The sequence below is a fragment of the Schistocerca americana genome, chromosome 3 (genome assembly GCF_021461395.2).
Source record: "Schistocerca americana isolate TAMUIC-IGC-003095 chromosome 3, iqSchAmer2.1, whole genome shotgun sequence".
NCBI lineage: Eukaryota > Metazoa > Arthropoda > Insecta > Orthoptera > Acrididae > Schistocerca > Schistocerca americana.
The window spans coordinates 208,784,866-208,809,809 of record NC_060121.1 but is presented as its reverse complement, the minus strand read 5'-3'; the positions used below and the strand labels follow the sequence as shown (position 1 = coordinate 208,809,809).

General features: G+C 40.0%; 1 protein-coding gene across 1 annotated transcript in view; it reads left to right on the top strand.

Annotated features, from left to right (window-relative positions):
* Nucleotides 1–24,944, top strand: part of LOC124606951 (phosphoacetylglucosamine mutase) — a 140,203-nt gene that overhangs the window by 62,143 nt on the left and 53,116 nt on the right. Inside the window, exon 5 of the mRNA XM_047139073.1 lies at nucleotides 21,379–21,571. Coding sequence (XP_046995029.1) covers nucleotides 21,379–21,571 — 193 coding nt within the window. The remainder of the gene's footprint in view (nucleotides 1–21,378; nucleotides 21,572–24,944) is intronic.

Here is a 24,944-nt window from a genome sequence, read left to right as displayed (position 1 = left end):
TCTTCGGAATTGAATAGATTATATATCTATTAAAACGTAATAGTCTGCAGATTCAGAAAACGCAAAAAAGTAAAAATTGAACTTTTCATGATTTTGAGCCTTTCCGGAGCCCCTTAATACACTGTAAAAAATGCGCAACCTCCCACGCATGTCTGCACACTGCATCACCAGTGACTCTACAAGGTGCGCTGTGGAAGGGTCAGCATGACTTTGAGGTACACCCTGTAGTAGCTTGTTGTGCTTTAGTGGGGTAGGCGTGGGGCTCGCCTGCTTAGTCCTCAGTTTGCTGACCTATGAAGGAGGAAAATGCGTGATCACAATTCAGTGACCTACCTTCCATTATGTGTCTCCCTGCACCCCTCACCCTCCAGCCCACCACATTCCCAGAACACAATTTAACTCTTAATAATATTCTACTATACTCAGATGTGTGCACAGATTTAATATTTTTTTCTTAACCCACTTCATACAACAATAAACATTACCTTTATATCATTAAAATTCTATTTTTTCATCCCCTGCAATGTGTGAACTATTAATCCTAGAGAGAATAGGGCTTTTTTGTAGAAAAATTAATGTAGTTCACGTTTGTACTGGGAGACATTTTCACTATGAGCCACAGTTTTCAAATTATTAAAAAAAAAAAAGCTTAAAAAAGTGACCTTTAAGTGCCCCCCACTTTCATGCTCACTCTGCATTGGTCAGGATTTTTAGTATGTTATCTATGGCACTTCCTCATACCCCTTAGCAAAAATTTGTAACTACATGATCTGTTTCTTGCGTATTTGAGCATTTTTGGTCTTTGTTGACTGGGCTGTAGATTTTTCAATAGATTAGAGATTAGATTAGATTAGATTAGATTAATACTTGTTCCATAGATCATGAATACGACACTTCATAATGATGTGGAACATGTCGGGTTAATAAAAGATGTCTGTACAAGATATTACATTACACAAAATATCGCATGACACTAATGTTTAAGTTTTTTTTCCCTTAATTTATATCTAAAAATTCAGCCAATGAGTAGAAGGAGTTGTCATCTAGAAATTCTTTTGATTTATTTTTAAATGTTGGTTGGCTATCTGTCAGGCTTTTGATGCTGTTTGGTAGGTGACCAGAGACTTTTGTGGCAGCGTAATTTACCCCTTTCTGTGCCAAAGTCAGATTTAACCCTGCATAGTGAAGATCATCCTTTCTCCTGGTGTTATAGCTATGCACACTGCTATTACTTTTGAACTGGGTTGGATTATTAACAACGAATTTCATAAGTGAATATATATACTGTGAGGTTACTGTGAGGATCCCTAGATCCTTAATAGATGTCTGCAGGATGACCGTGGATGGGCTCCAGCAATTATTCTGATTACACATTTTTGAGCAATGAATACTTTTCTACTTAACGATGAATTACCCCAGAATATGATGCCATACGAAAGCAGTGAATGAAAGTAGGCATAGTAAGCTAATTTACTGAGATTCTTGTCACCAAAATTTGCAATAACCCTAATAGCTTACGTAGCTGAACTCAGACTTTTCAGCAGACCATCAATGTTTTGCTTCCAGTTTAACCTCTCATCAGTGGACACACCTAAAAACTTTGAAAATTCGACCTTAGCTACAGACTTTAGTTCAAAGTCTATATTTATTACTGGAGTTGTGCCATTTACTGTACGGAACTGTATATACTGTGTTTTATCAACATTTAAAGAGAGTCCGTTTGCTGAGAACCACTTAATAATTTTGTGAAGAACATCATTTACAATTACATCACTTAGTTCTCGGTTTTTGGATGTTATTACTATACTTGTATCATCAGCAAAAAGAACTAACTTTGCATCTTCATCATTGTGGAATGGTAAGTCATTAATGTATATCAAGAACAGTAAAGGACCTAAGACCGAACCCTGTGGGATCCCGTACTTGATAGCCCCCCAGTTTGAGGAATCAGCTGTTGTTTTAACGTTACATGAACCACTTATTTCAACTTTCTGCATTCTTCCAGTTAAGTATGAATTAAACCATTTGTGCACTGCCCCCCTCAAACTATAATGATTTAGCTTATCTAAAAGAATTCCATGATTTACACAATCAAAGGCCTTTGAGAGATCACAAAAAATACCAATGGGTGATGTCCGCTTATTCAGAGCATTTAATATTTGATCAGTGAAAGTGTATATAGCATTTTCTGTTGAAAAGCCTTTCTGAAGACCAAACTGACATTTTGTTAGTACTTTATTTTTACAAATATGGGAGGCTACTCTTGAATACATTACTTTCTCAAAAATTTTTGATGGAGCTGTCAGAAGAGAGATTGGGCGGTAGTTGTTGACATCCGACGTATCCCCCTTTTTATGCAATGGTTTTACAATGGCATATTTCAGTATATCGGGGAAAACACCCTGCTCCAAAGAGCTATAACATACGTGGCTGAGAATCCTACTTATCTGTGGGGAACAAACTTTAAGTACCATGCTGGAAATGCCATCAATTCCGTAAGAGCTTTTACTTTTCAGCAAGTTTATTATTTTACTGATTTCAGAGGGAGAGGTTGGTGGAAATACAGTTGTTTCAAACTGCACAGGTATGGCCTCTTCTATTAGTAGTCTTGCCTCTTCTAGTGAAGATCTAGATCCTATTTTCTCCACAACATTTAAAAAATGATTATTGAAAATATTTTCAATTTCTGATTGTTTGTTAGTACACTTGTCATTCAGTTTTATGACACTAAAGTCTTCCTGTGCTCTTGGTTGCCCTGTTTCCCTTTCAATAATATTCCAAATTGCTTTAATTTTATTATCAGAGTTACTGATCTCAGACATGATACACATGCTTCTGGACTTTTTAATAACTTTTCTTAGTACCGCACAATAGTTTTTATAATATTGAACAATTTCGGGGTCAGTACTCCCTCTTGCTGTTAGATACAGTTCTCTTTTACGGTTTCAAGATATTCTTATTCCTTTAGTTAGCCAAGGTTTTTTATATGTTTTCTTGGAATTATGTTTAACTATTTTCTTGGGAAAACAATTTTCAAATACCCTTAAAAATGTAACATGAAATGAGTTATATTTCAAGTTTGCATCGGGTTCCTTATACACTTCATCCCAGTCTAGCTGCTGTAGGCTTTCCCTAAAGTTTGCAATGTTTATATTGCTAATTGAACGCACTGCTTTGAAATTCTGATTTGATATACTGCATGGAGCTATGTCATGTACTGTAACTAGCTGTGCACCATTATCTGAAAGACCATTCTCAACATGATAAGCATTTATGTCCTTAAACTTATTTTGGTCTGTAAAAAGTTATCTATCGATGTTCTGCTGTTCTTTGTTATCCGAATAGGAAAATCAATGACGGAGCTCAAATTGAAAGAGCTGAGCAATACTACTTCCTATTACACTCTTTCAGGGAATCAACATTGAAATCCCCACAAATGATAATTTGCTTCCCCCTGTCTGACAGATAGCACAACAGAGCATCCAAGTTTTCTAGAAATAGCTGGAAATTCCCTGAGGGGGACGTACACACTGTTACAATTATGAAAGTGCCATCATTTAGTTTTAGTTCAGTGGCACATGCTTCCATATGTTGCTCTACACAAAATTTTTTAGTTTCTAATTTTTTTACACTGTGGAAGCTTTTGACACATATGGCAACTCCTTCTCTCATCATATTATCTCTACTTACATGTGCAGCTAATTTGTACCCATTGATGCTAACCTTTTGCACATCAGTGACAATGTGATGCTCAGACAGGCATAGTACATCTATTACATTCTCAGTTTCTATATCTTCTAAACAAAGCAGAAGCTCATCAATTTTATTCTTCAATCCCCCAATATTTTGATGAAATATACTAACATTATTTTTCACTTTACTTTTGTGAGTATCTTGAACTTTTTTAACATCTTTAGTACTTGCCTGGCTGAGTTTCCCACTGGACACTGATCTTACAACAAAAAAGAGTTTCCACTATGAGATGTAGTTCCTCCCCCCTTTAAATTTCCTGCTATCAGCCCAAGGAAAAATCTACACTGTGCATAAATAAGTACATCAACAGGTGAAAAACATTGTTAATGAAAATTGTTTCAATAATGAGAAAATAAGCTCTATTGAAGGAGAAAACTAGTTTTAGTCATGATACTTCAAAAGAAAACAATACACAAACGATGAAGTTGCAGGTGATATGTACTCTGTTCTAAATATTGCTTGTTATGTTTGTGTACTCATTCGCCCCCTCCCCCCTCTGCCCCCCCCCTCCCCCCCCCCCCCACACACACACATTTTCTTGAGCCAACAAATGATGTTTTTAAATATTTTTAAAACACGTTTCCTGTTCTTTCAAGTCTCATCCCTATGTCAAGACCATCCATTATTTATTTTGCTTTGGTTATTAATATGGGATTTAAATGGATCATTGAATGCTTTTCCTACATTTGAGACAAATGATGCAGCAGAGATGAAAATCACAGTGTAGCTTTTGATAATATTGTGAAAAGGATAGTTGCTATTCTTCATATAGAGTAGATGCTGAGTTGCAGATAGGCACAACAAAAAAACTGTCAGACAAAGCTGGTAAAGTGCAGCTTACCTCTTGGCTTATGTCCCTGTAATAGACACAGATGCAAGACCTGTCCCATACATCCTCCCATGATAACCTACTCTAATCCAGTCACAAGCACTACCTATCCCATCAAAGTCAGAACTACCTGTGAAACCAGTCATATGATCTACAAATTTAGCTGCAACCATTTGTCTGCGTTTTGCTTGGTCATGACAATCTACAAGCTTTCTGCCCACATTAATGGGCACTGAAAAACTGTGGCTGAGAATCAGCTGGACACCCAGTTGCTGAGCATACTGCCCAACACAAAATTCTTCATTTCAGTGACTGCTTCACATCCCATTGCATCTAGATCCTACCCAGCCTCTCTGAACTGCGCAGGTGGGAACTCTCCGTTCAATGTATCCTATGTTCCATAACCCTAGTGGCCTAAACCTTCATTAGTCATTGACCTTTACCCACCTATCCCCTTCCTAGTTCCCACATCAGCACTACACAGCCCTCCATTCCACCAATGCATCCACAGTCTTTTTACTTCTCTCCTTTTTCCACTGCCTTGACAACCCCCCCCCCCCCCTCCCTCCCCCTCCATCCTCTGTCTAACCTCCCAAATGCACCTAGCTGTCCTACCCTCTCCCCACCTCGTCCCTGTATGCTCCCACAAGCAGCACTTTACTGTCCCTCACCCCTACCCTGATATCGCTCCCCCTCCCCATCGCAGTCTTTTCATTGTGCCTGTCTGCAACTTGCAACTCAACATGTCTGCTATGCAGTGAATAGCAACTGTCATTTTCGTAATATTGTCATTATTCCATCTTGATTGTCCATTGTTTGGCAATGGAGTTTTTTTTTGTGTTTATGGAGAAACTATGTTCATGGAGAAGGTGTGAGTTGTACTATAGTGTTCTTTTGTGTTGTGCACTATTAGAGTTCATAACTGTGAAAGTAATAAGTAATTTATGTGAAAAGTCAGAACCTTTTTGCCCTGTTCTCTGTCATCATCGCTCATTTCTTTACTCTGATATTTTATTTCAACTTTTAAAGAAGGATGGGCTCTTATAAGTACACTTTTGCTATTCAGGTGCCAAACTGCATGGAAGATGGTCATTTTGGCACTGACATGTAAACAAAGAAAACTATTTGTGACAGCCATAATACACCAGGGTCACTGCAGTAGGCTCATTTGGTATGAGTAGCCAAAATTGATTAGAAAGCCACTTGTGTAAAAGAGTGGGCAGTGGAGATATTATTGAAGTTTTGCGGAATATAAAGTTTTTGGTGTGTGCTAGCTGATGATAAACTGAAAAGATGGCTTCACCTTACATATTAATGATTGAATTTTTTGCCTTGCAACTTCTCAGATGAGCAAGTACGTTAATGCTAACTGCTTGTTTCTGTCTGGAATGCCCCCCCCCCCCCCCTCCAATTTCTTGACATATGAAGCTAAGAACTGCAGATTATACCAAAAGTTCATGATGTGGAGCACATTGTTAAAATGCCCTCATGATGTCAAGGAGACTGGACTGCTTTTCGAGTAAGTAACAAATTTTTCACTTCAAATATGTGGCTTAATGTGAAAATTGTTACTGTTGACATCAGGAGCCGTAATATTAGCTTACAAACTCTGAAAAGTGAAGACCTTATGTCATGGTGTGCAAAATCATTTTTGTAATTGTTATGAATATCAGTACGCCACAATGCCTTACATCGACCATGACTCATATCCCATTTCAATCTCTTCGTGTTGTCAGACTTTACAAAGCCGTAGGATTGTTTTTTGGTGGCTATTGTGTGGAAATCAGGGTCTGAACATCAGGTCACAATCTTTTCTAAGCCTATGCTGCTATAGGCTTTCTCAATAAAACTGATGAATTTTGGATTTGCTGTCGAGTTATAATTTCCTCTTTACACAATATTTTGACAACTTTCTCAGTCATCTATATCAGCCCTTGAGTGCAGATTTTGCTGCCTGCTGTTTGGACTGCAACCAAACTGTGAATGATACATGGTGTGCAAAACCTCTGTGATTTTTTTCACAGTGCCATTTTCAACCAATAAATATATCAGCAGAAGTTCAATCTAATATAAATGCTTTGTGACATGTTAAATAAGTAAAATGCTTAAGGTAATGCCAAAAAGCATCATAAGAGGCATTTACCTATAAGGAGAGGGGGTCGAGGGGGGGGGGGCAGAGAGAGAGAGAGAGAGAGAGAGAGAGAGAGAGAGAGAGAGAGAGAGAAAGCACGCATAGCGTTCCAAAGGATTGGAAAAGGGCACAGGTCATCCCCGTTTTCAAGAAGGGATGTCGAACAGATGTGCAGAATATATATATATATATATATCTCTAACGTCGATCAGTTGTAGAATTTTGGAACACGTATGATGTTCGAGTATAATGGCTTTTCTGGAGACTAGAAATCTACTCATGCAGCATGGGTTTCGAAAAAGACGTTCGTGTGAAACCCAGCTCGTGCTATTTGTCCACGAGACTCAGAGGGGCATTAGACGCAGGTTCCCAGGTAGATGCGGTGTTTCTTGACTTCCGCAATCTGTTCGATACAGTTCCCCACAGTCATGTAATGAACAAAGTAAGAGCATATGGACTATCAGACCAATTGTGTGATTGGATTGAAGAGTTCCTAGATAACAGAACACAGCATGTCATTCTCAATGAAGAGAAGTCTTCCGAAGTAAGAGTGATTTCAGGTGTGCCGCAGGGGAGTGTCGTAGGACCATTGCTATTCACAATATACATGAATGACTTTGTGGATAACATTGTAAGTTCACCGAGGCTTTTTGCAGATGATGCTGTGGTATATCAAGAGGTTGTAACAATGGAAAATTGTACTGAAATGCAGGAGGACAGGAGGATCCGAAGCGAACTGCCGCATGGTGCAGGGAATGGCAATTGAATCTCAATGTAGACAAGTGTAATGTGCTGCGAATACATAGACAGAAATATCCCTTATCATTTAGCTACAATATAGCAGGTCAGCAACTGGAAGCAGTTAATTCCATAAATTGTCTGGGAGTACGCATTAGGAGTGATTTAAAATGGAATGATCATATAAAGTTGATTGTTGGTAAAGCAGATGCCAGACTGAGATTCATTGGAAGAATCCTAAAGAAATGCAATCCGAAAACAAAGGAAGTAGGTTACAGCACACTTGTTCACCCACTGCTTGAATACTGCTCACCAGTGTGGGATCCGTACCAGATATGGTTGACAGAAGAGAGAGAGAAGATCCAAAGGAGAGCAGCGCGCTTCGTTACAGGATCATTTAGTAATCACAAGTGTTACGGAGATGATAGATAAACTCCAGTGGAAGACTCTGCAGGAGAGACGCTCAGTAGCTCGGTACGGGCTTTTGTTGAAGTTTTGAGAACATACCTTCACCGAGGAGTCAAGCAGTATATTCTCCCTCCTACATACATGTCACGAAGAGACCATGAGGATAAAATCAGAGAGATTAGAGCCCACACGGAGGCATACCGACAATCCATCTTTCCATGAACAATAGGAGACTGGAATAGAAGGGAGAACTGATAGGGGTACTCAAGGTACCCTCCGCCACACACTGTCAGGTGGCTTGTGGAGTATGGATGTAGATGTAGATGTAGATGTAGAGAGTGTGAGTGAGTGAGTGAGTGAGTGAGTGAGTATGCATTGAGGTGTTTTCCAATGCAAACTGAATGCTGGATCCCACAGTTAAGTTAATGTCTATCTGCCACTCTAATCTTGATTGCCTCTTTTAATAAACCAACTGATACATTTGTTGCCTGCACAATATACTGGTACCTTCAAACTTCATTCCATGCTCACTGGTGAGGTAGTGTTTGATGATAGATGATTTAGTCACCAGCTTGAATCAGGTGTGACACTTTTATTCTTCACATCTTTGTCCAACATATAACATGCTGTATTTGGTCTAGTATAGGGTATACAGCCAAATTCTGGAGCCCTGGACTGTCTTTTGCACAACTTAGAATATCTCTTAGTTGGAAATTGTACTGTTGAAGTACTCTCCAAATCTTCTCGGAAATGATGTGGATGTATAGAAGGTATGTAGTTCTGACTGCTTCTTCATTGGTATCTGTCCTACAACAGGTGGTGTTAATTTGCTTTGGAGGGCAGGCATCATCAACTGTTGAGAGTTCTTTTTGAAAATTTGCCCCAAGTGGCAGAGTTCTTTGGTGAAGCTACCTTTGGCTGACAACATAGGTATTGTGGGGACCAGAGTTCTAACTAGGGAACCTTCCCATTGCACCTCCCCTCAGACTTAGCAGTAAGATGTCCCAGTGGATAGACAGTCAAAAACTGAACACAGATCAAACATGAAAACATGAAGAAGGTGTACTGAACTGTGAAAAAAGAAGCAAAATAGAAACAGCGAACAGTCGAAGCTCTAGATATGCAACAGTGAGGTGTAAGGAAAGTACCTCCAGACATGTGTACTACCTGAATGAAATTTTCCCCTTGCAGCAGAATGTGCGCTGATATGAAACTTCCTGGCAGATTAAAACTGTGTGCTGGATCAAGACCCGAACTTGGGAGCCCCACACTTTGCAGGCAAGCGCTCTACTGACCGAGCTACTCAAGCATGACTCGCCCATCCTCACAGCTTTAATTCCGCCAGTACCTCATCTCCTACCTTCCAGATTTCACAGAAGCTGTCCTGCAAAACTTGCAGAACTAGCACTCCTGGAAGAAAGGATATTGTGGAGACATGGTTTGGTCACAACCTGGTGGATGTTTCCAGAATGAAATTTTCATGCTGCATCGGAATGTGCACTGGTATGAAACTTCCTGGCAGATTAAAACTGTGTGCTGGACCAAGACTCGAACTCAGGACACCTGCCCTCCTTTCTTCCAGGAGTGCTTGTTCTGCAAGTTTCGCAAGAGAGCTTATGTGAAGTTTGGAAGGTAGGAGATGAGGTGCTGGTAGAATTAAAGCTGTGAGGATGGGTCAAGAGTCGTGCTTGGGTAGCTCAGCCGGTAGAGCACTTGCCCGCAAAGGGCCAGTGTCCTGAGTTTGAGTCTCAGTCCGGCACACAGTTTTAATCTGTCAGGAAGTTTCATATGTACCTCCTATTTATTCTACACAAGTACCACATGTTACGACTCTTGCATTCCATTTTATAAGTTTTAACTCTTGAATTCCTTTGTTGTGGCAGTTCAAATTCATTTGTTTGTTGTTTTTCATTTCTGTGAGAGGTCTATTTGGCATCATGCCTTATTGCCACTATTTGTCACATTTATGATAATACATTCCTACCATATGACTCATATTCCATAACAAATGTGTTGTATGACAGTTGCCAATTTTATGGGGGCAAAAATAGGCCATGAGGAAGATCTGAATGTGGATCTCCTGCTTTGCAGTCTAACACTGCGACACAACCATGATACCCTGGTTGTAGCAATTGACTCAATGTTGCACATCTTGAGCTTGGGCCCTTTACTGTTTCTACTTTGCTCCTTCTCTTCACATTTCAGTACACCTTTTTTCTGTTTTCGTGCTTGATATGTGTTCAGTTTATGACGGGCTATCCACTGGCCTATTTTACCACCAAATCTGAGGAGTGTGCAGAGGGGAGTTTCCCTTATAAGCATCTCTGTGATGCGGGATGATTGCTCGTGGCGTGGTGATGGAAGTCATTATGGATTGAATTCTTGTAGACACCATATCTCAGGGGTCTGCTTCTGTGTGCATACTCCACAAGCCACCATATGGTACATGGTGGAGGGTACCTTGTACCACCACTAGTGATCCCCTTGCTAGTTCTGCGCACAAATGGAGCAAGCAAAAAATGACTGACTATATGCTTCTATACAAGCTCTAATTTCTGTTATCGCATCTTCATGGTTCTTATGTGAGATGTACGTTGGTCGAGGTAAAATTGTTCAGCAGTTGTTGCAATTGTCAATTCACTACATTTTTTCAATAGTGTATAACAAGTTCTGTAATAATTGCATGTTGATCAAACCTACCGGTAACAAATATAGCACTCTGCCTCTCAGTTGTTCTGATCTGACCTATTTGGGATCCCAAAAAGTGAAACAATAGTCAAGAATAGGTTGTTCTTGTGTTCTATACTTGTTTTCCTTTATAGATGGGTTATACTTTTGTAGAATTGTCCCACTTCACTAAAGCCTACCATATACTTTCCCTACTACCACCTTAGGTGTTTGTTGTATTTTATATTGCTTTGCAATGCTATGCATAGATATTCCGTTGACATGACTGTGTCAAGCAGTACACTGTTGTTACAATATTATGAGAAGGAACTTTGCTACTCACCATATTGCAGAGATGCTGAGTCGCAGATAGGCACAACAAAGAGACTTCCGCAATTAAAGCTTTCACACACACTCATGCAAACGTAACTCACACACATGTCTGCAGTCTCAGGCAACTGAAACCACACTGTGGGCAGCAGTACCAGTGCATGATGGCAGTGGTGACTGGGTGGGGGTAAGGAGGAAGCTGGGGTGGGCAGGGGGAGGGATAGTCTGGTGGGGGTGGCGGACAGTGATGTGCTGCAGGTTAGGCGGTGAGCAGGAGAGAGGTAAGGAGGGGGTGGGGGAGTAGCAGAAAAGGAGAGAAATAAAAAGACTGGGTGTTGTGGTGGAATGACGGCTGTGTAGTGCTGGAATGGGAACAGGGAAGGGGCTGGATTGGTGAGGACAATGACTAACAAAGCTTGAGGCCTGGAGGGTTACGGGAACATAGGATGTATTGCAGGGAAGTTCCCACCTGCGCAATTCAGAAAAGCTGGTGTTGGTGGGAAGGATCCATATGGCACAGGCTGTGAAGCAGTCACTGAAATGAAGGACATCCTGTTTGGCAGTGTGTTCAGTAACAGGGTGGTCCACTTGTTTTTTGGCCAGTTTGTTTGTAGCCATTCATGCAGACAGCTTGTTGGTTGTCATGCGTACATAGAATGAACTCAGCACAGTGGTTGCAACTTAGCTTGTAGACCACATGACTTGTTTCACAGGTAGCCCTGCCTTGGATGGGATAGGTGATGTTGGTGACTGGACTGGCATAGGTGGTGGTGGGAGGATGTATGGGTCAGGTCTTGCATCTAGGTGTATTACAGGGATATAAGCCATGAGGTAAGGAATTGGGAATAGGGGCTGTGTAAGGATGGACGGGTACATTGAGTAGGTTCGGTGGGTGGGGGAATACCACTGTGGGAGGGGTGGGAAGGACATTTCTCATTTCAGGCCAAGACAAGAGGTAATTGAAATCCTGTCAGAGATTGTAATTCAGTTGCTCCATTCCTGGGTGGTACTGAGTTATGAGGGGAATGCTCCTCTGTGGCTGGACTGTGGGACTTTGGGAGGTGGGAGAGACTGAAAAGATAAGGCACGGGAGATTTGTTTTTGTACAAGGTTGGGAGGATAATTACAGTCAGTGAAGGCTTCAGTGAGACCCTCGGTATATATTGAGAGGGGCTGCTCATCACTACAGATGCGATGACCATGGGTGGCTAGGCTGTACTGAAGGGAGTTCTTGGTATGGAAGTGGTGGCTGCTGTCAAAATGGAGGGTTTGCTGGTGGTTAGTAGGTTTGATGTGGATGGAGGTACTGATGTAGTTATCTTTGAGGTGGAGGTCAACATCTAGGAAGGTGGCTTTTTGGGTTGAGTAGGACCAGGTGAAGCAAATGGTGGAGAAGTTGTTGAGGTTCTGGAGAAATGTGGATAGGGTGTTCTCACCTTCGATCCAGATAGAAGGATGTCATCAATGAATCTGAACCCTGTGAGGGGTTTAGGATTCTGGGTTTTTAGGAAGGATTCATCTAGGTGGTCCTTGAATAGGTTGACATATGATGGTGCCATGTGGGTGCTCATAGCCGTACCCCAGATTTGTTTTGTAGGTAATGCCTTCAAAGGAGAAGTAATTGTGGGTAGGATATAGTTGGTTATGGCGACTAGTAAGGAGGTTGTTGATTTGGAATCCATCAAGCATTGGAACAGGTAGTGTTCAATCGCAGTAAGGCCATGGGCATTAGGATGTTAGTGTACAGGGAGGTGGCATCAATAGTGACGAGCAGGGCACTGTGTGTAAAGTGTCAGGAACCGTGGAGAGGTTGGTATCTTTTATATAGGGGCTTAGGTTCCAGGTAATAGGATGAAGGTGTTGGTCTATGAGAGCAGAAGTTCTCTCGGTGGGGGCACAGTAACTGGCCACAATGGAGTGTCATGGGTGGTTAGGTTTATGGACTTCAGGAAGCATGTAGTAGGTAGGAGTGCGGTGAGTGGTAGGAGTGAGTAGAGAGATGGACTCTGGGGAGAGCTTGTGGGATGGGCCTAAGGGTTTGAGTAGTGATTGGAGATCCTGCTGGATTACTGGAATGGGGTTACTGTGGCAATGTTTGTAGGTGGAGCTACCTGACAGCTGCGGAGTCCTTCTGCCAAGTAATCCTCGTGGTCAAATAACAGTGGTGGAGCCTTTGTCCGCAGGTAGGATTATAAGGTCAGGATCAATTTTTAGATGGTGGACTTTGATTCTTTCTGCAGATGTAAGGTTAGTCTTCATGTTGAGGGATTTGTGGAATGATGGTGAGGCAAGGTTTGAGGTTAAGAAATTCTGGAAAGTTAACAGGGGGTGGTTTGGGGGCAGTGGGGGTGGATCACGGTTGGCTGGAGGAGTGGACTGAGTTAGGCAAGGTTCACTATTGGTCTTTGGTTAAGTCTGATTGGTAGGGTTGGTGGCGAAAAAGTGTTTCCACTGTAGGGACCAGGAGAAGGAGAAGTCTTTGACAAGTTCTGCATGATTGAATTTGGGAATGAGGCTAAGGCCTCTGGAGGAAAGTTTCATGACTGTGTTATAGGTCTGTTTAGGTTCTGGATTCTGTGTGGTGGTGGGAGGGAGTTTTGTAGGGTGGGGTAAGTGTGCGAGATGTAGTTTGTCAGCTATGAGGGGATGTGGGGGAGGTTTGGAGGTTGTTGAAGAGGTGGCGGACAGTGGTACTCCAAGGCGGGAGTAGGAAACGAACAGGATGGAGAGCTTTTTGAGGTGGCATTGTGCTTGTTGCTCAAGTTCCTGCAGGTCGAGAGTTACAATGTGTTTCATGGGTTCGAGGAATTTGGGATTGCATAACAGGAGAACTTTGTGGATGGAGAGAAGATATTGCAAGGAGGTTTGGACTTGGTTGATATGGTTTTGCAGGACTATATTGGTGAGAGCTAAGATTTGGCAGAATTTGAACAGGTGGAGGTCATTGTGGAAGGAGGGATGGCAGCTGGAAATGGGTAATTTGATGGTAAGGCCATCAGGGGAGATTCCATGAGCCAAGCTACAATGCAGGAACAGTATGTGTGACTGGGATCTGGCTAGGGATAAAGAAACTTTTCTGTATTGATGCAGATGGAAGGAGCAAGGATCCATGCTGGTGGAAAAATGCGCAAAATTACATAAATAATGTAGAACTACGTCCGAAAAATTTCGCAAAAATACACACAAATATGTGTGAAAATTCACAAAGAGGATGAAATTGGTGCAAAAGGGGGAAACAAGATGAACTCTGAGGGAGTAGATGACAGCGAAATGTGAAAACTCACTAAAATTGGTGAGAAGTCACAAGAATCAGAGTAAAGAATAACCAAAAAGAAAATATATATTACTGTGGGTAGCAGGTCTGAGTGTGGATAAGTGTGAAGGGGGACAGCAGATGTGACTGGATGGTGGAATTAGTGGGAGCGAGAGAATATCTTGCGGCATTGGAAAGGTGTGACAGTTAACACGCAAAAATACGAGAAATGACGCATGGAGAGTGATCAGTTTGTAAGTATATGATTAATTATAAGGGGCATTCAAAAAGAAATGAGCCAGAGGCATAATTACAGAAACCAGTACCTATATGTTAGAAGTATTGACCCTGGCTGTTGAGACACTTGTACCACTGTGACACAAGGCGGTGAATGGCTGTCTCATAAAATTCCTGGTGCTGTGATGTTAACCAGCCACACGTCCAGCTGGACATTATTGTCCGAGGTGAATTGTTGCCCCCCTCAGAGCTTTTTCAAGGAGACCAAAAATTGTGTAGTCACAGGGAGAGAGGTCCGGACTGTATGGAGGGTGGCTGAGAACCTCCCATTTGAATTTATGCAGAAGTGCCGTGACTTTGTTGGCCATATGAGGCTTTGCATTGTCACGGAGCAGAATGATCCTGTGGGTGAGATTGCCTGGTGATTGATTTGATCGCTTGGTGAAGGGTGTTCAAGGTTTGCGAGTAGCGCTGGGCATTCAGTGGTGTCCCATGCTGCAGGAAGTGAATCAGAAGGGGACCATCTTGGTCAAAGAAGAATGTCAGCATAATCTTTCCCACAGTCATGTGGATGGTGACGTCCAGCTGTACGTGTGGAACTGGTTAACATCGTAGCCCTGGGAATTTTATGAGACAGCCGTTCACCGCCTTGTGTCACAGTGGGACAAGTGTCTCAACAGCCAGGGTCAATACTTTTAACATACAGGTACTGGTTTCCGTAATTATGCATCCGGCTCCTTTCATTTTGAATGCCCCTTATATATCTTACTACAATTTCAAAAGAACAACTTCAAATATTTTCCGAAAATCACTTTTTGATGAATTGGCATCTGTAAATTAATTGACAAAGTTTTAATTACACCTGTAGTATTATTATTTGTAGTACTTGCTGTAATTCTGCATAGTAAGTTGTTTGTACCAGTTTCACAAACTTTTAACTAGAGGCATCACAAAATTATTAACAACTTTGTACAAAAATAAGTCACAGTGTATTTCCACTGAAAAATTCATGATTTACGTTGAGTAGTGATGGGTCCTATGTGAAGCAAATGTGGTGTTGTCAGCATAGTTTGGAGTCCACAGGCTGTAGGTCGCCCTGTAGCTAACTGGGTGAGTCAGCTCAAGATTTGGAGTAACCTAGTAAAGTGCCATAGTGTAATTATGCCTCCGGCTCATTTCTTTTTGAATGCACCTTATATATCAGCGGGAGTAATGTGGGACATCAGTACCTCCGTCCACATCAAACCTACTGTTGTTTGCATCATGGAAGAAGGCGGCCCAATTTTCAGCTGCTCTGCGCGTTCGCCTCGACTAGCCACTGACAGCCAATAATATTCATTCTCTTTGCGAGCAGCTAGCAGCGAGTTACAGCAAGACAGCAAGAATCTTGCTCCTACATGCTGCACTGTTGCCATACTTTGTGACAACTGAATTATTCATTCATCTGTCAATTTTGTTTGTTTTCTTCTTTTTTCTTTCAGCAGTACAACTGTGAATGTATATCTGTAATTGTTTAAGTGCGATTAAAAAAAAGTCGGGCAGTAAATCTGAATTGCTTCACAAGCAGGTGAGGCAGATTATTTACCGCATTTATAACTTTTTAAAATGTGAATTTGAAAGCAGGTCTCCTACTGTTGACATTTGAAGACACTAGAACGGAGTCCAGAACCGTGTGGTGTTGCCAAGAGAACTGCAAAAAAATTGCAAACTAAAGTGTCAGAGCTGTAAGAACCGTAGAAACAGTTGGTTTCGTGTTGCATGGAAAGCATCAAAATTACAAAGAACCTGTAACACAAATGAGTGGTTTTAAAAATGATGTTTTAAAGTGCTCCATGTGAATGATGACTGCCCGAAATCACAAAAACGTGTTGCAGTTATGCAGGCTTCAGTGTTTGAGCACTTCATCAATGTAAAGAATTTTAAAAGACTTTGGTTCCAGATACATTAAGAATAGAGTTTTTAGTTCAAAGAAGTGACATAGGTGCAGTACGGTACAAGAGAATGAGGTAGTTCAACAGTATATTATCTTGGTGAAACATGGGTCATTTAGAATCATTCCAAGATGATCTGCCTGAAAATGAGCAATGGTACGATTTTGAAGTTCTCATAGGAATAGGTTCTCGGATAATTATTCTGCATGCTGGCTCTTCTTCTGCGTTTGTTTCTGAGGATAAACTTGAATTTACGAGTAAGAAAAGCAGCAGTGATTACCATTCGGAAATGAGCGCTGTCAGTTTCATGGCATGATTCACAATTCTTATCATACCTTGCATTAAAGTTGGTCATTGCCAGTTATAATTCATCTGTTACAGAGAAAACATCAAGTACAAACACAAGAAAAGAGGACATTTTTCCCCAGCTTGAAAATAAAAATATTAAGTGCCATATAAACCAGATTCATGCCAATCTCCTGCAGCTCGTTAATTTATGTAAATCATGTGACAGAACATACAAACTGACTGAATGGGGTCACACAGTTTTGCATTTATCCACATGTCGCTGTCGGTGTAGACCCATGGAATTAATTTGGGCAAAGGGTTTTAAGGCTATGTGGGAGTAAAAAGAAAAACAAAACATTCAAGATAACATACAGTTAATCCCTTGTGCATGAGGCAATAGACAATGAAGCATTAGACAACATCCCTCCTGTAGCATTGGTACAGTGTGTGACGTGCTGAAAAGCTTCAGAAAGAAGGATTTGACAGGGAGGTGATGATGTATATAAGCCTTGAACGTATCATCGTAAATTTATAGTTAGATTGTTTGGAAACAGACTCAAATAGAAGTGGCGATGGTATTACAATGTAGACTTTGGAACAAAGTAATAATATTTCTTAGTTTTAAAGACTTGTGGTTTTCTAAAACTTGTTTGCCAACGTATCAGTTGCATACATAATAATGAGAACTACCTAGCCTTTTTGATTAAGACTTTGTGTCCTTTAAATTATGCAGACTATAATACTCAACATATCGCCCAAGGAGAAGATAAGCTTCTCCCACCATGCTGTATGCCCTAATAACTCACGAGAATGCAGCTGGATAAATTCATCAGAAGTCCGATAATTCCAATGTAAACCCCTGTTATTTTCAAGGCACAAACTGGATAAAGCCCGAAAATGACAGTATATCGATGGCTTTCGATGTTAGCAGTCAGTATTCCCTGGAGTTATTAGCAGATAGTGGTTAATTGTTTGCTTGTTCAATGTTATAAATGCGCTCTCTCACTGTAATACTGAGCATGTTACATAATGCCTGTTAGCAGTGAATGATACTGCAACTTATGGACCATTTTTACAATAGTCTTTTACGTTAGTCTTTTCTACCACTAATTCTTTTTTACACGCAGTGATTACACTTAACTATAGTTAAATAACATACACGCACACACACATTCTATTGAGTAGAAGCAGTTGTCAAGAAATATAATGATTTCGGGTTTTGCTTGAAGTTAATTTCGTTGTGTGTTACATTTTTATTTATAATGCAATTCATATTGAAATAAATGGTAATTATTGCAAGCAGTTTCAATGACCTTGTCATTAGACAGTTTTACTTTGCGAAAAATTGTACTTCATGTCTCCACAGAGCTGTGTCAGCTGTTCTCGTCTCCCAACGTCACGCGGAGTAAATCTGTGGAGCAGTGGACGTGACGACGTCAAGCCGTGAATTAATATTTCTCACATGACAATTGATCGAAATTGGTTTTAACATTTATTATACCCCTCGTAGATTTGAACATATAGTACAATGTACTGTAGGCAAATGAGCCTGACTGTTGTCCACAGCAACGCAGTTCGGCAACATGGACTTTGTTTGCCCGCTCTCTGCTGCCGTGCATGCACAGTTCTCATCTCCCCCATGCTTCCTTTCTGCTCTGCCTCTATGTATGGAAGTGCCGTCCTAGGTGACTTGGGCTTTAACCCCCAGCAATACCTCCACTTAGACAGCTGCCACCCCTTCCATACCAAGAACTCCCTTCCATACAGCCTAGCCATCCATGGTCATTGCATCTGCAGTGACGAGCAGTCCCTCTCGAAATATGCCGAAGGTCTCACTGAAGCCTTCACTGACCGTAATTACCCTTGTACGAAAAAAAAATCTCCTGTGCCTCATCTTTCCAGTCTCCCAAAGTCCCACCGTGTGGCCGCAGAGGAGCATTCCCCTCATAACTCAGTACCACCCAGGAATGGAGCAACTGAATTACATTCTCTGACAGGATTTCAATTGCCTCTCGTCTTGCCCTGAAATGAGAAATGTCCTTCCCACCCCTCCCACAGTGGTATTCCCCCATCCACCGAACCTACTCAATGTACCCGTCCATCCTTACACAGCCCCTGTTCCCAATTCCTTACCTCATGGCTTATATCCCTGTAATAGACCTAGATGCAAGACCTGACCCATACATCCTCCCACCACCACCTATGCCAGTCCAGTCACCAACATCACCTATCCCATCAAAGGCAGGGTTACCTGTGAAACCAGTCATGTGGTCTACAAGCTAAGTTGCAACCACTGTGCTGAATTCATTCTATGTACGCATGACAACCAACAAGCTGTCTGCATGAATGGCTACAAACAAACTGGCCAAAAAAACAAGTGGACCACCCTGTTACTGAACACACTGCCAAACAGGATGTCCTTCATTTCAGTGACTGCTTCACAGCCTGTGCCATATGGATCCTTCCCACCAACACCAGCTTTTCTGAATTGCGCAGGTGGGAACTTCCCTGCAATACATCCTATGTTCCTGTAACCCTCCAGGCCTCAAGCTTCGTTAGTCATTGTCCTCACCAATCCGGCCCCTTCCCTGTTCCCATTCCTGCACTACACAGCCGTCATTCCACCACAACACCCAGTCTTTTTATTTCTCTCCTTTTCTGCTACGCCCTCCCCACCCCTCTCCTTACCTCTCTCCTGCTGACTGCCTAACCTGCAGCACTTCACTGTCTTCTACCCCCACCATACTATCCCTTCCCCTCCCCATCCCATCCTCCTCCTTACCCTGTTCATAAATCATATTGAATATATGTTAGTGCATATAACAGCAAGGAAAGAATAGATCTCTTACAAGTGATTTCATTTAGATTTTGTTAGACATTTGCCCAGTAAACATTTTTTACAATCAGTAACATTATCATTTCATTTAATCCTCACAGTAAGATTTTGAACTAGAGTAGTTAAGAGCTCTAAATACAGCCACTTATAATACCATTTTAGACAACTCTAATGAACAAAGTTGCAGCACAAAATGAATAAACAATTGCCTATCGTATCAAGACATGCAGTGTCTTATGTTAAGCATTAACACTGATCAGAATAGAAACGATATTACATCTAAATACAAGAGGTTAGTTAGTCACTATAAATCAAATATTTTAGAAGACTTCTCAAAGATTTAAGGTAGAGGGATGTTCACATTGCTCATGAAATTAATGAAATACACACACATTAATTAATACTGTTATTACTTTGTTTGATAAATGTTGTAAAGCAAGATTAAAATAATTAAACAGAAGTACGCAAAAGTTGTGGATTGGTAGAAGAATAGAGGTAGGAAAAAAAAAAAGAAATTTATAATTTTTCCATGTCTCGTCTGATATGAAAAACTTGTTTGATATGCATGGGAGTCTCCTCTCTCTGTCCTGTTTACTCATTTGATTTGTTATTTCACTTTAAAATCTACATCTGGAAAATGAACTAGATATTAGTGTAAAAGATTAGGATTTTTATGTAAAGTAATATATGATCTCAATAATTATGTACAGAAAGAAAATTGCTCATCTAGGAATAAATGAGCATAGTTCAGCTGTTGTCCTTGATTATGTCTAGATAATATTTTTCTTTGTTATTACTATTAAAATTGCTCTTTCAAGTGAATTATAACCTGCCCATGTAATAAGCATACATTTAATATACATCCTTTGGATGACCTGTGAACAATACTCAGTCTGTTACATGCGTTTAGTGTGTTTCAGAATGAACCTATTGTCTTGTCCTCGCTGTCATCATCTCATTAAGCTGGATCACATGCCACTACAATCTTCATAAAACCAACTATAAAAAGCATACTATCTACACAAACTAAACGTTTTTTGTAAGACCGCCTAATGTCCAAGTACTATTTACAGACTGTATATAATCTTTCTTGGCTTATAACATATGAACAATATAAATACCATGGCCACCAGCAGGGAACTATTCTGGACCTCAAACAAAATGTTTGATGTTCTTCTTACTTTTTAATTTAATGATTAATTGATGTTAATGTGTTCCAGTTTGTAGTTGTGACATCTTAAACTTAGTGATTCTAGAACCATAACACTTCCAATTATCTTTCAGTGCTTATGAATACAGAGTGTTTATTCCATTTGGACCTATAGAGACAGTAACTGGCCTTCCAATACATACTTCATCCTTGCCACTTTCCTGACTGCTTCTTCTCATTCTTCTACTCTTGGTTATTAGTTTTTTCCTTTACTTCTTTTTTGTGGGGGTTAATCTGTCTTTTTAACCTATGACTTTTAAACCAGTTCCGTGCTTCTGTTATCCTTTGTTGCCACAAGTGCCAAATTATTTACTGTGAGCTTTTAGCTGTCATTTTTTTACGTATATTAATTAGTGTTATGATTTTGGAATTTGAATTTCAACCAATTTCCATTGTCATTCATATCCTGTCCCCCGCATCTCATAGTACAGGCAACATGCAGATTATTCTTCTTTAATTATCTCTACAACTCTCATTCGAGGTTTTCTGTTTCACATCTTTTTCTTCCAATACAGGAAACACCTGATATGTACTGAAATCCTGAGATTCAAGATCTGTGTTTTACACTCCTTTCATTATTGCCGTAGCTGCTCTTTTTAAGTAGATGGCAGAACATGCTTCTGTGAGTTAGCGTTAAGAATATTTATGACCTGTACATGTATATATTTTAACAGTAAGGTTTTCTTTATCTGCTCATCACAGTTACTTACTAATTTAGGGCATACTGTTTTTTTTTTTCTTTTCTAACATTTCTTTGGGCACTATAGACCTAGCAACATAGAGCTCTCCAATGCTCTTAAGGAAGGTGTCACTGCTGTGGGAGGAGAAATTCATGATTGGGGTGTTGTGACAACACCAATGCTCCATTATTTTGTGGCTGCCAAAAACAGTGGACTGACACCATCTAAAGAAAACTATTATAGAAAGCTTGTTGACAACTTTAGAACTCTTAGAAGCAAGGTAAATTGTATGAGACTTTTTTTAATTTCCTTCTCAGTGTTGGAATGCTTTACCTCTAATTTAACACAGTAAGTAAAGTTTGAAAATTGTGATAGTAACTAAAATATTTAAATCGTTATAAATCAAACATATTTTAAAAGCAGTGTACAGTATATTTACCACTGTGATTACATGGTTTTATATAATCTGCCAGTTAAATTTTTATTTCGCCTGAAACTCTGTTTACAAGGGGCATTCAGTAAGTAACCCAATACATTTCTCTGAAAGCAGGTAGTTTACATTCAGGATTCCAATATGCTGTATTATTTCCCACTCTTTTGGATACAAAACCCTATTTTGCAACTTAATCTTCATTTAGTGTGATTGTCTTACACCACCTTACCAGGAAGGACTGTATGCTGGCATGGTACCACTCTACTGGTCGACGTCAGAACCAACATCTTGCTGCATCAGTAACCTCTGCATCATCCATGAACTGCTCTGCATGGCGTGCGTCCTACATAGGGCCAAACAGATGAAAGCCAGAATGTTGGAGATCCAGGCTGTAGTCTGGATGAGGGAGAACAGTTCTATGAAGTTTTGTGAGATACTGTCAGGCGCAGTGACTAGTGTGAGGCCAACAGAGACATTCACTTGAGCAGTGAAGTGTTTGATTGTGATCCATTGATCACCTTGACTGAGAGTGTCTGCATGTTCGAACATTGCAGGAGTCACAGCTGTATGCTTACTGGCTGGCACGCGGGAGATCGGACAGGTTTGCATGACCTTGTTGTGAAGATGATGACACCTCACCCAATGAGTCACTGTGCGTTCTTTCAGTGCCAAATCTCAGTAGAAATTCTGCAAGCACCTATGAATGTCTGTGATGCTATGATTTTCCACCATAAGAAACTCAACATTAGCTCTCTGCTCGGAAAGCACCTCTGTTACAGATGCCACATTTTGAAGGCTATGTATAGTGCCACCACTTATCGAAACTTCATGAAACTGTAGAGGCTGAAGTGGAAATATTCCACAATGTCTCTCAACAAATTCTGCATTTTTTCAACCAAATTTGGATGAGAAAGAAAATGTTGCATTACTTATTGAGCACTCCTCGTAGAACTACAAAAAATGACCAAAAAAGAAGTCTATGAAGTTAGTGATTAGATATTGCACGTGCTACAAGAAAACTATACAGTAATTTGTGATAAAGTAGCATTGTATTATCTTTATGCACCATAATGTTTGAGTAGATGGTTGCAAGAAATGCAGTAAAATAAAGAAAAAACAGTGAAGTAGAAGATAAAAGTTGGCTGATGAAGTGCCGATTTCAGAGTAACAACTTTGAAACCCATAAATAGTTGATAAAAATAGTTATAGGTGTGGTGAACTGTGGTGTGATGTGAGTCAATGCCAATTAAAATTGGAAAGCATAAACTGTAAGAATTTGAGAATAGGTGAAACACATACAGACTCTGAGAACTGGATTTGCAAGTTTAGCGATTGTCTTATACTGGTATATAATTTACTTTGTTTTTCATATATTTCAAGAATCTTTTTCACTTAAAGGAACAAACATATTACAATACATGCTTGTGACAAAATTGTTTCATTGTTGAATGAGACTGCTAAAACCAAACACACACAATTTCATAGATGGATTCTGCACCTTCTGTTCATTACACCACCAGGCAAGTGATGATTTCTCTTGTGAAATATCAACTGTGTGGTGAATGCTGCAGAGTTCCTAACTCGACAGTCCACAGAATACCTACCATGAAGATTAAAGCTTGAGAGATACCATATTTGATTTGGAAGCTTGAACTTCTAAAATAGCAGTTTTTTTAAGTAGATTTGTAATTGTTCCTCTTTCCAGATCCTGTGGTAAATTTTTCAAAATTTAAATCAAGTATTCAGTTAACTTAAATGCTGACCATTGCATCTTTTTTTAACTTTTGAATTTAGTCTGGTTATGGTAAACATTTCTCCTTTTATTATGTCATGTAACTAAATTTCATATAATGTAACATCAGTTCTTTACAGCAGTGCTAACATCTAGAGACTAAACATATGTGTGTATGTCAAATTAAACACCTTTCAGCTGTCTAGTTTTCAAACTTATTTTATTTGGCTACCAGTTTCAGTGTTTTGCTATGCCACCTACAGACCCCTGACCGACTCTGATCAAAATAGGTGCCAGCAATACTAGTATTAATAGATTTATGCTATAGTGATCACTTCAGCAATCATCTGTCAGCAGAAGATGGTTGAAATGATTGCTATAGCAAAAATCTGCTACTGCCAGTATTGCTGGCACCTGTTTTGATCAGAACCGAGGTAGAATCTTCCTGCACATCAATCGGGTGCCTGAAGATAGTGTAGTAAAATGCTGAAACTTGTAGCCAAATAAAATAAGTTTTGAAACTAGACAAGGTGTTTAGTCTGTATCGAAGAGCTGAGTCCCGCGACCATCTCTAGAAGGGACATACAGAAACATATGTGTATTTACGTAGTGTAGAACACTAAGTGTAAGGAAACATGCTCACAGTGGTATTTTGTAAACTTTTTTTGTCTATGGCAGTTGTCAATGAACCATTTGGATGCCGTTATACAGTTTAAAGTCCTCTGTTTTGATGTCCTCTAGTAAAGTATCAATTATCCAACGTAGGTTATGTGCCACCAGTTCACCACATATAAACCTCCAAAAGTAAATAACACAAATGAGTATCAAGTTAGTAAACAACATGCCACATAGTTATACATAAACACATGTATATGAATTCAAATGAGTGTGTGACTCATTCAACTATAGGAACTGGTGTAGGACATGACAAAATGTTACCACTTAATTTTTTTGTTGTGTATGTGTATGGCTCTCTTCATATGATTTATGGAAGCATTGATGAGGAAAGAAAAGTGTACAGGAAGACATTTAGTGTGGATCTAAAAATATGCTTTGAATGGAACTACAATAGAAATAAGAATTCTTTTCTGTCATGAGCTTATGATTACAGTGTTAGTCCTGGGTGGTTAGTGGACCTGTACAAGTCAGAGCAGAATAATTTAAGACAAGATAACTTTCTCACAGTGTTTCAGATGTGAAGGGAGTGAAATAACATGATATAGTAAGATACTGGATAAAAGTGTATTACAAGACTATACGTCAAACGACAATGGTGGGAAAGTTAAGCATAATTACGAACAAATCTACACCACCTATCAGGCAAAAGAGAAAAGAAAGTTAAGAACTATTTGAGGCAAATAATTGAATCTGAAATAGAGAGAGAATTTTAATGGCATATAGTTTTAAATAAAGAGTTATTGAGTGAAAAGCACACAGGTACTTCGGATGTGGCATCACACCATTTCATAGAAAAAATGTTTTGAAAGG